Below are 12660 nucleotides of genomic sequence, written 5' to 3' on the forward strand. Positions count from 1 at the left end.
AAGACGTTGTGCTCTCCTGACCTTCATTGCTTACATATTCCGCCCTCTCAATCATATTCCGCACATCAAGACGCTTCATTCGAACCCAAACTCGATAAGGTAAAGTCAGTGTTGTATGAATTCATGTAAACGATACGCAAATAACAAGTAAGCGCACTGTGGTTGAAATACTCGAGGCTGGCGTACACACACACACACACACACATTCATTCAAGACACGACGGTTGCAGGGGCTTGCTTTTAGTTCAGGAGGCGCAAACCGCACGCCAGGAGGCTGGTCTCTCCAGAGGACGATTCAGCCTATCTATGTTGGACGGCAACCGCCCGTGGAGTGGACAGCGTTTGCCCGAGTGAAAGGGGAGAACGACACCGTGTTCGGCTTAAAAGCAAATTCTGCTACATTGTGTGGGAGCGCCCAGCCTACACATTCTTTACAAACATAGCACGCAGTTTCAGAGGTTTTCACAGGGAGACAGCAAACGCCAAACGCCGATGCTACAGATTTCCGGATTGGTCGCCTTAAACGAAACGTCATCTCCCGTTTTAGAAGAGCAATGCTGATTGGCAGACGATATTCCTGACACATTGAGCTGAAGGAGTAATGGAAGAGACCGAAAGATATACCCCTTCAGGTTTGGCATGGAGAGGGGCCGTTCCGTTGCCGCTCTTGGAGCGAGAGCATGTGCGCTCGTAACGAGAGCATGTGCGCTCGTACATGTACTCAAAGAGCGAGGAACAAGTCTCTCCTCAGTACTTCACTGGGAGAGCACCTCTGTCGAGAGCAAATCGGAGTGCGACTCTATATTGAGTCCTTGCGATTAAGTGTTGTTTACTGTGTTGGCCGCCACACTTATTGTGCGGTTTTAATGGTCAGAGTTATAGTTAAACGCCTGCGAGCGAATTTTTGAGTGGGATCACGGTGGACTGGTTATCTGGCCAGTGTACCACACCAATAGTTAGACTAGGGGCGAATAGGAATCCTTGACTTCATCAAGGCATAGGGAGAGTTTGATTGGCGAAGGTCAACCCAGATAGAACGAGAGTTATCTTGTCAGCAGCGAGCGGCGCAGACAGCAGTCATTGCAGCTTACGGTATTGCGAGCCCCATATTTCCTCCACAACAGTACACTTCACTGCATTTCTCACGCGACAGCCTCGACCGTACCTAGCAACATGCTAATGGATAATTATTCAAGTTGAGTAGGCGCGGCTCTCAGCCATTCTGCCAAGTCAATAACAATCTTAAACTTTGTATAGAAATTTCATTAGCGAATCCTATCCTTAAGAGGTAACTTCACATTCCGAAAAGAACCCGGAAATAACTTGTTCAGTTCATAACTAAAAGTGCGATTGCGATTTCTCAGAATTTTTGCAAAATAAATAATAATTTTCGTTAGTTTCATGTTTTTCTTACACTAACTAGCACTACTCCAGTACCCAAGTATCCGACTAGTTATATAAGAAATTTTGTGAATTTTTGTGTCATTTCCTTACAGCGGACGACTCCAGAAGATATTTATTGCTGAATGTTTTTCAGGCATTTCTCTTCAGAACGTTAGGACCGTCTGTCTGACTTCTGTAGTAGTGTGGAGGTGGAAATTGCATATTGCAGGAGCCACAGGGTAAAGGGTACATCTCAGATTAATGCGTTGCGCAGAATGACAGGATAGCGCCGACACGCTCACAATTATTGTTGTGTTTTTTCTTTGCTGATGAATGGTGTTGTTGTGTACATAGTTCCGCGTAGTCAGCGCGTACACTACTTTCCCACTAGAGCGCGCCCCGCTAACCACAACAGCGCAGGCGCAGCGCTCGTCCATCTCCGCACTACGAGATGGCGCTGTCTTAGAGACGGACCAAATTCTGCTTCCGCCGATCCGCGTATTAATATGTAACGCAGCCAATGAGATTTCTGCTAACGTAGAACCTTTTCTCGTTGTGGATCACACTCGCGCAGCGATACATAAATGCGCGAGGTACTAGAACAAGTGTACAGACCTCTGATTGGTCAGTCTGTATTTGTGTGCACCAGTCTGTATGAGTTCTACATTTGTCTATATCCGTCTATAGTCAAGTTTCAGTCTGCGCCTAATAAGATTATCATATTCCTGTACATAGCCACGAAGATAAATGCATAGACACTTTTGTCAAGTATCAGAGATATATGTGAGAATAAGATTAACGTACCAATACCAAAGGAACTTCAGATTGTCAATTGTAAATAGCATCCAGAATCAAGTTACGTAATATCTATGATTTTTATTATTTTAATAAATGTGTGTGAAAATTAACAAAGTTCTGTTTAAAGTTGGTCACCGTCAATCTGCTACTCTAAGCGTGCAAGTGGCATTTCTATCGTCTGACCTAACGGCAGAAGATAGACACGCCACGATAAGGCCACGAGACATATTACTGACACTCGCCTACTTCGTTAGAGCGACGCGTCAAATAATCTGATGGTGTATGTACCGAAGGTCTTACAGTACGCACACCACAAGTAAACTGCATGTGAACTCCATGTTCATTAATCATTTACAGATATGTGCAGCACCTGTGAATTGTTCTGCAACTGGAGCAGTGTTGCCTTCTTGCCGATACCTCCCGCAGTGTGGAGTAATGCTCTTCCCTGTTGTTCCCCGCAGTGTGTGTGGGCCCTCCGCCGTGACGTACGCCTACCTGGGGGAGTTCCACTCGGACAGGACGCGCACGCAACACATCGTCTACGTCTGCATCTTCTTCGCCATCGCCAGCATCGCCCAGCCTGGTAAGCCACACACGCCCGCACGAGCAAACTCGCAATATTACGAGCATTAACCCTTTCTTGACCAGTGTGACATACACTGATCAACCAAACCATTATGACCACTGCCCACCGTGACTTTGGATGCCGCCTGGTGGCGTTGTGGGCACATGAAGCGGTAACAAAAGTATGTAAGCGGAGCACACAAAAAATGGTTCTAATGGCTCTGAGCACTATAGGACTTTTGAGATCATCAGTTCCCTAGAACTTAGAACTACTTAAACCTAACTAACCTAAGGACATCACACATACCCATGGCCGAGGCAGGATTCGAACCTGCGACCGTAGCGGTCACGCGGTTCCGGACTGTAGCGCCTAGAACCGCTCGGCCACAGCGGCCGACGCGGAGCAGACACAGACGGGTTATAACCCTAGCCAAGATATGGGCTGCAAATGCGTAAACCATTGAGATAAGCGACTTTGACAAAGAGGTTATTACACTACTGGCCATTACAACTACTACACCTCGGAGATGTGCTACAAAATGGCTCTGAGCACTATGGGACTCAACTGCTGTGGTCATCAGTCCCCTAGAACTTAGAACTACTTAAACCTAACCTAAGGACATCACACACATCCATGCCCGAGGCAGGATTCGAACCTGCGACCGTAGCAGTCGCACTGTTCCGGACTGCGCGCCTAGAACCGCGAGACCACCGCGGCCGGCGATGTGCTACAGACGCGAAACTTAACCGACAGGAAGAAGATGCTCTGATATGCAAATGATTAGCTTTTCAGAGCATTTACACAAGGTTGGCGCCGGTGGCGACGCCTACAACGTGCTGGCATGAGGAAAGTTTCCAACCGATTTCTCATACACTAATAGCAGTTGACCGGCGTTGCCTGGTGAAACGTTGTTGTGATGCCTCGTGTAAGGAGGAGAAATGCGTACCGTCACGTTTCCGACTTTGATAAAGGTCGGATTGTAGCCCATCGCGATTGCGGTTTATCGTATCGCGACATTGCTGCTCGCGTTGGTCGAGATCCAATGACTGTTAGCAGAATAAGGAATCGGTGGGTTCGGGAGGGTAATACGGAAAGCCGTGCTGGATCCCAACGGACTCGTATAACTAGCGGTCGAGATGACAGGCATCTTATCCGCATGGCTGTAACGGATCGTGCAGCCACGTGTCGATCCCTGAGTCAACAGATGGGGACGTTTGCAAGACAACAACCATCTGCACGAACAGTTCGTCGACGTTTGCAGCAGCACGGACTATCAGCTCGGAGACCGTGGCTGCGGTTACCCTTGACGCTGCATCACAGACAGGAGCGCCTGCGATGGTGTACTGAACTTCGAACCTGGGTCCACCAATGGCGAAACGTCATTTTTTCGGATGAATCCAGGTTCTGTTTACTGCATTACGATGGTCGCATCCGTGTGTGGCGACATCGCGGTGAACGCACATCGGAAGCGTGTATTCGTCATCGCCATACGGGCGTATCACTCGGCGTGATGGTATGGGGTGCCATTGGTTACACGTCTCGGTCACCTCTTGTTCGCAGTGACGGCATTTTGAACAGTGGATGTTACATTTCAGATGTATTACCACCCGTGGCTCTACCCTTCATACGATCCCTGCAAAACCCTACATTTCAGCAGGTTATTGCACGACCGCATGTTGAAGGTCCTGTACGGCCCTTTTTGGATACAGAATATGTTTGACTGCTGCACTGTCCAGCACATTCTCCAGATCTCTCACCAATTGAAAACGTCTGGTCAATGGTGGCGGAGCAACTGGCTCGTCACAATAAGCCAGTCACTACTCTTGATGAACTGTGGTATCGTGTTGAAGCTGCATGGGCAGCTGTACCTTTACACGCCATCAAAGCTCTGCTTGACTCAATGCCCATGCGTATCAAGGCCATTATTACGGCCAGAGTTGGTTGTTCTGGGTAATGATTTCTCAGGATCTATGCACCCAAATTGCGTGAAAATGTAATCACATGTCAGTTCTAGTATAATATGCATGTCCAATGAATACCCGTTTATCATCTGCATTTCTTCTTGGTGCAGCAATTTTAATGGCCAGTAGTGTACTAGTGTGGCGAGCGTTTTTATGTAAGGACAATCCGTGCTTAGTAGCTGTTCAGATTTCGGGAAATACTTTACATTAACTTAGTAACGTGAATGAAAGTGTTTGTGCATGGCTGTGTTAAGATTAGCACAGGCTCGGCAGGGAACATGTACGTCTCAAGGTTCAGAATAAACCTAAGTTTTGCCAGTATTTCTACCTTTCATTCAAAATTAAGACCTTTTCCCGATTCTTGGAATAGTTACGTTGTATGCATCCTGGTGCGAGATGCAGTACGGTAGGTTTCTGGTCGGCTTTCGTACCGGCGATCTGCTACCACGAGTTCACAGGTCGGTGTGGGTGGGGGGGGTGGGGGGGGGTGGGGGGGTGGGGGTGCTGCTGGACAAAAGAAACAGCAGCGCCGCCGCAAATGTAAGCGTGTCGGCTCTTCGGGTGAATCATAGTTTTGTTACACTATCTGCACAAACGCAAGCTGGTGGGAGCTGTATTTTGCTGTGAGAGACATTCTCCTGCGCTTGCATGGGACCTGTGGCAGTAATAGAAGACACGCTGACAGCTGCCAACCACCTGAATCCCGCCATACTTGATGTCTTCCCCGACGCTAAGTTCATCTTTCAGCAGTGTGTGTCTCGAAGGCAGATTCCTGCTACTGTGGTTTCGACAGCATCGTAGTGAACTCACGCTGATGTCTCGGCGATCAAATTCGCCTGTTCTAAATCCTATGTAACCGGCGTGGGTCGCTCTCGGACGCCATCAGCGCTCTTGCCGCTGGGTCACGGGGTCCCAGGTTCGATTCCCGGCCGGGTTGGGAATTTTCTCTGACCAGGAAGTGTGTGTTCGTGTTGTCATCATTTCATCACCACCATCATCATCATCATCATTCGTGAAAGTGGCTAGATTGGATTATGGAGAAAAAAATTGGACTGTGTAAGAAGTGGGTCTTTTTATGGGCGCTGAAGACCGCGCATTCAGCGCCCCACGAACCAAACATCATCATAATCATCAAATCAGTGGCCCCAATATTTACGTGAATTACATGACCTGTGCGTAGAGATGTAATGCCACATTCCTCCAAAAACTCACCAAGAAACAGTCGGATCTCGGACATGCAGAGTCAATGATGCATTTCGTTCCAAAGACGGAGAAACAAGCTATCAAGCAGGTGGTCATGATGTTGTGCCTCATCAGTGTATACATCCCACTTAAAATAACTATAAAACTACACTCCTGGAAATGGAAGAAAGAACACATTGACACCGGTGTGTCAGACCCACCATACTTGCTCCGGACACTGCGAGAGGGCTGTACAAGCAATGATCACACGCACGGCACAGCGGACACACCAGGAACCGCGGTGTTGGCCGTCGAATGGCGCTAGCTGCGCAGCATTTGTGCACCGCCGCCGTCAGTGTCAGCCAGTTTGTCGTGGCATACGGAGCTCCATCGCAGTCTTTAACACTGGTAGCATGCCGCGACAGCGTGGACGTGAACCGTATGTGCAGTTGACGGACTTTGAGCGAGGGCGTATAGTGGGCATGCGGGAGGCCGGGTGGACGTACGGCCGAATTGCTCAACACGTGGGGCGTGAGGTCTCCACAGTACATCGATGTTGTCGCCAGTGGTCGGCGGAAGGTGCACGTGCCCGTCGACCTGGGACCGGACCGCAGCGACGCACGGATGCACGCCAAGACCGTAGGATCCTACGCAGTGCCGTAGGGGACCGCACCGCCAAATTAGGGACACTGTTGCTCCTGGGGTATCGGCGAGGACCATTCGCAACCGTCTCCATGAAGCTGGGCTACGGTCCCGCACACCGTTAGGCCGTCTTCCGCTCACGCCCCAACATCGTGCAGCCCGCCTCCAGTGGTGTCGCGACAGGCGTGAATGGAGGGACGAATGGAGACGTGTCGTCTTCAGCGATGAGAGTCGCTTCTGCCTTGGTGCCAATGATGGTCGTATGCGTGTTTGGCGCCGTGCAGGTGAGCGCCACAATCAGGACTGCATACGACCGAGGCACACAGGGCCAACACCCGGCATCATGGTGTGGGGAGCGATCTCCTACACTGGCCGTACACCACTGGTGATCGTCGAGGGGACACTGAATAGTGCACGGTACATCCAAACCGTCATCGAACCCATCGTTCTACCATTCCTAGACCGGCAAGGGAACTTGCTGTTCCAACAGGACAATGCACGTCCGCATGTATCCCGTGCCACCCAACGTGCTCTAGAAGGTGTAAGTCAACTACCCTGGCCAGCAAGATCTCCGGATCTGTCCCCCATTGAGCATGTTTGGGACTGGATGAAGCGTCGTCTCACGCGGTCTGCACGTCCAGCACGAACGCTGGTCCAACTGAGGCGCCAGGTGGAAATGGCATGGCAAGCCGTTCCACAGGACTACATCCAGCATCTCTACGATCGTCTCCATGGGAGAATAGCAGCCTGCATTGCTGCGAAAGGTGGATATACACTGTACTAGTGCCGACATTGTGCATGCTCTGTTGCCTGTGTCTATGTGCCTGTGGTTCTGTCAGTGTGATCATGTGATGTATCTGACCCCAGGAATGTGTCAATAAAGTTTCCCCTTCCTGGGACAATGAATTCACGGTGTTCTTATTTCAATTTCCAGGAGTGTATAAACAACATCCGAAATCTAGAAACATGACTTTGTGTATTGTGTGTGTGTTGGGTATGGAACTGGCGACCTTGAAACGACGAAGCTTCGTCCCGCCTTAAAAAACCATCCACAGACTGGCCGGCTCACTGGACCTCGACACAAGTCCGCCGGGCGGATTCGTGCCGGGGACCTGGCGCTCCTTCCCACTATAGAAAGCTATGCGTTAGACGGCGCGGCTAGCCGGGCGGGCAACATGACCTTACTCAAGAATGAGATTTTCACTCTGCAGCGGAGTGTGCGCTGATATGAAACTTCCTGGCAGATTAAAAGTGTGTGCCGGACCGAGACTCGAACTCGGGACCTTTGCCTTTCGCGGGCAAGTGCTCTACCAACTGAGCTACCCCTTTGGAAGGTAGGTGACGAGATTCTGGCGGAATTAAAGCTGTGAGGACGGGGCGTGAGTCGTGCTTGGGTAGCTCAGCTGGTAGAGCACTTGCCCGCGAAAGGCAAAGGTCCCGAGTTCGAGTCTCGGTCCGACACACAGTTTTAATCTGCCAGGAAGTTTCATGGCCTTACTCAGTATCCATTCCGAGAGCACATAAGCAAGTTTTACAGTAATTTGCGAAATTGTAATTAATTCCCTCATGAAAGGGAAAACTAATGAAACTAGTATAGCTGGACAAAGTTCTGACAATTAATGTTGAGTTTATCCCTGAATCAGTGGCAAATTACCAGTATTTCTGTTTAACATCCAACTTTCTTTCAAGGTGGGTAGGACATCAAATGGGGCCGACTTGGAGCAGGAGAGGCACCACAGAACATTTTGATTTCCACTGTCTATACTTTCACAAATGAGTACATAAAACTTTGTCAGCATGACCAGGAAGGATTAAGGATGCACATTTATACCAGTGCAAATTCAAAACATAACAAAATTTTTTTTTACATGTGAAATTTCATCATTTTTTTCACTTCCTATTGGCTGCGTTTGTTGCTATATGTACACTTTTCTTCATACGTAAGAGCGATTCTTCGATGAATTTTCCACAGCATTCAAACCGTACTTACAGGTGTATGAAACTCTAGAATTTATTTAATTTATGAGAAAATGAATGAGCTGTTACATTGTAAACTTCATATTTAAAAACAACTCAAATTTTATAGTTAATTATCTCAATTGTTACCACAGGTATTAACAGATTTGGAAAATTCTGGAGTTTCATACACCTGTAAGTATGGTTTGTATGCTGTGCAAAATTCATCGAAGAATCTCTCTTACGTATGAAGAAAAGTGTACCTATACCAACAAACGCAGCCAATAGGAAGTGAAAAAATGATGATATTTCACATGTAAAAAAATTATTTTGTTATGTTTTTGAACTTCCACTGCTATGAGAGTGAATCCAGAATCCTTCCTGGTTATGCTGACAAAATTTTATGAATCTATTTGTAAAAGTATAGACAGTATAAAATAAAATGTCCTGTGGTGCCTCTCCTGCTCCAAGGTACCGTTTGACATCCTACCTCCTTTAAAAAAAAAAAAAAAAAAAAATGTCTTCCTCGTGAAGCAGTCGGTTAGCGTCATACAGCGTGATGCAAACGTCCCTCCACATTTTGGGGAAACAAACTTTTATTCTCAAAATGGAAGTTACAGCTTCATTATACACCGCGTGAATACATTTCGATGTGGTGACCCTGCAGATTTACGCCACAGCTCCCATCTCTCTTGCTTGTACGAAACACGGCCACCAGCATTGTTGTGTCTAGTTCCTACAGTCTAGACACAATGAGGTAGCTAGGTGCACGCTAAACTAACGCAGACGGGCTTGAAGTTCTGGAACATGAGACTTATTAATGAATAAGAAGAAAAGTACGTAGATGTTGGTTACTTAACTTTTATTCTCTTGTTGGAATACATCTCTCTTGAATATTGGCAAGCTATAAGCACTGATACAAATGGCGCCTTGCTAGGTAGTAGCTATGGACTAAGCTGAAGGCTATTCTATCTGTCTCTCGGCAAATGAGAGGAAAGCTTCGTACGTCTGGTCGCAAGCTATGTCGTCCGTACAACTGGGGCGAGGTCTAGTCCGTGTCTTGTGACCCGCCATGTGGTGGCGCTAGGTTTGCGATCACACGGTGGCGACACGCGGGTCCGACATGTACTACAGGACCGCGGCCGATTTAAGTTACCACCTAGCAAGTGTGGTGTCTAGCGGTGACACCACAAGCATCTCTTGTGTTATAGCTCCGACTGCATCGGTTAGTAGCTGTATCGCCTGGACAACGCTATTAATATTTACCTGGTACACCTGTGACCTTACAAAACCCCAAACAAAGAAATCCGAGAGCGTCAAGTCAGGAGAGAAGACAACCCATTGTCTGGATGATGCGTGGCTAACCCATCACCAGAAAATGTTTCCTCCAAGCGATCCCGAACGATGACTGCGAAGTGTGGAGTTGCGCAGTGTTGCTGGTAAACAACAGTCTTTCATCTACATCATACTCCGCAAGCCACGTATTGGTGTGTGGCAGAGGGTACTTTCGGTACCACTATCTGATCCCTCCTACCCTGTTGCACTCGCGACTAGTGCTTGGAAAGAATGATTGTCGGTAAGCCTATGGACTGGCTCTAATTTCTCGAATTTTCTCCTCGTGGTCAATACGCGAGATGTTTGTGGAGGGAAGTAATACACTCCTGGAAATTGAAATAAGAACACCGTGAATTCATTGTCCCAGGAAGGGGAAACTTTATTGACACATTCCTGGGGTGAGATACATCACATGATCACACTGACAGAACCACAGGCACATAGACACAGGCAACAGAGCATGCACAATGTCGGCACTAGTACAGTGTATATCCACCTTTCGCAGCAATGCAGGCTGCTATTCTCCCATGGAGACGATCGTAGAGATGCTGGATGTAGTCCTGTGGAACGGCTTGCCATCCCATTTCCACCTGGCGCCTCAGTTGGACCAGCGTTCGTGCTGGACGTGCAGACCGCGTGAGACGACGCTTCATCCAGTCCCAAACATGCTCAATGGGGGACAGATCCGGAGATCTTGCTGGCCAGGGTAGTTGACTTACACCTTCTAGAGCACGTTGGGTGGCACGGGATACATGCGGACGTGCACTGTCCTGTTGGAACAGCAAGTTCCCTTGCCGGTCTAGGAATGGTAGAACGATGGGTTCGATGACGGTTTGGATGTACCGTGCACTATTCAGTGTCCCCTCGACGATCACCAGTGGTGTACGGCCAGTGTAGGAGATCGCTCCCCACACCATGAGGCCGGGTGTTGGCCCTGTGTGCCTCGGTCGTATGCAGTCCTGATTGTGGCGCTCACCTGCACGGCGCCAAACACGCATACGACCATCATTGGCACCAAGGCAGAAGCGACTCTCATCACTGAAGACGACACGTCTCCATTCGTCCCTCCATTCACGCCTGTCGCGACACCACTGGAGGCGGGCTGCACGATATTGGGGCGTGAGCGGAAGACGGCCTAACGGTGTGCGGGACCGTAGCCCAGCTTCATGGAGACGGTTGCGAATGGTCCTCGCCGATACCCCAGGAGCAACAGTGTCCCTAATTTGCTGGGAAGTGGCGGTGCGGTCCCCTACTGCACTGCGTAGGATCCTACGGTCTTGGCGTGCATCTGTGCGTCGCTGCGGTCCGGTCCCAGGTCGACGGGCACGTGCACCTTCCGCCGACCACTGGCGACAACATCGATGTACTGTGGAGACCTCACGCCCCACGTGTTGAGCAATTCGGCGGTACGTCCACCCGGCCTCCCGCATGCCCACTATACGCCCTCGCTCAAAGTCCGTCAACTGCACATACGGTTCACGTCCACGCTGTCGCGGCATGCTACCAGTGTTAAAGACTGCGATGGAGCTCCGTATGCCACGGCAAACTGGCTGACACTGACGGCGGCGGTGCACAAATGCTGCGCAGCTAGCGCCATCCGACGGCCAACACCGCGGTTCGTGGTGTGTCCGCTGTGCCGGGCGTGTGATCATTGCTTCTACAGCCCTCTCGCCGTGTCCGGAGCAAGTATGGTGGGTCTGACACACCGGTGTCAATGTGTTCTTTTTTCCATTTCCAGGAGTGTATGTTGTCAGACTCCTGAAGACGGCCGTCCCAAAATTTCAATAGCAAATCTGTCCGTGATGCACAACGCCTCTCTTGTAACGTCTGCCAGTTGAGTTTGTTCAGCATCTCTGTAACGCTCTCTCGTCAGCTAAACGATCCCGTGACGAAACGCGCCGCTCTTAGTTGGATTCTCTCTATCTCCTCTATCAGCCCTACCTGATAGAGATCCCAGATAAATGAACAATACTCAAGATCCGGGCGAACAAGCGTTTTATAGGCCACTGCTTTCGTGGATGAGTTACATTTCCTTAAGGTCTACTATCTGTTTTACGTGGTCATTCCACTTAAGATCACTCTGGATAGTTACGCCTAGATATTTTACGGCAGACGTTGTCCCCAGCTGTTTGTCATCAATAATGTAGCTGTACAGTAATGGATTTCTTTTCCTGTGTATGTGCAGTACGTAACATTTATTTACGTCCAGGGTCAACTGCCAGAGCCTGCACCATTCACCAATTCTCTGCAGGTCGTTCTGCAAAATATTACTATTTTCTGGCGTCGCTACTTTGGTATAAACAACTGCATCATCTGCGAATAGCCTTAAAGAGCATCCGACCCTTTTTGCTAGACCATTTATATACATTGTAAACAGAAACGGCCATATCACACTTCCCTGTCATACTCTGGATATTAACTTTACATTTGTCGATTCAGTTCCGTTAAGAGCGACGTGTTGAGTTCTATCCGCCAGAAAGTCTTGAATCCAATCGCAAGTCTGCTCCGATACTCCGATACTTCATTGAACAGCAATGAAGTCAAGGAACACGGCATCAAGCTGAGTGCCGCTGTCCACTGCGCTGTGGATCTCATGCAGGAACAGAGCGAGCTGAGTTTCGCAGGACCTCTGTTTGCGGAATCCACGTCGATTTTTATAGAGGAGATGTTCATTTTCCCAAAATGTCATAATTCTTGTGCATAAAACATGTTCCATAATTCTACAACAGATTTACGTCAACGACATAGGTCTATAATTGTGTGGATCTGTCTTACGCCCTTTGTTAAAAAACGGGAATGACCTCCGCTTTTTTCCAGTCGTTAGGTACCTTTCGTTGC

General features: G+C 48.8%; 1 protein-coding gene across 1 annotated transcript in view; it reads left to right on the plus strand.

Annotated features, from left to right (window-relative positions):
- LOC126215170 (synaptic vesicle glycoprotein 2B-like) overlaps nt 1-12660 on the plus strand; it is a 210825-nt gene that overhangs the window by 97546 nt on the left and 100619 nt on the right. Inside the window, exon 5 of the mRNA XM_049941837.1 lies at nt 2643-2764. Within this exon, the coding sequence (XP_049797794.1) occupies nt 2643-2764 (122 nt within the window). The remainder of the gene's footprint in view (nt 1-2642; nt 2765-12660) is intronic.

This window comes from Schistocerca nitens, chromosome 12, assembly GCF_023898315.1.
Source record: "Schistocerca nitens isolate TAMUIC-IGC-003100 chromosome 12, iqSchNite1.1, whole genome shotgun sequence".
Classification (NCBI taxonomy): domain Eukaryota; kingdom Metazoa; phylum Arthropoda; class Insecta; order Orthoptera; family Acrididae; genus Schistocerca; species Schistocerca nitens.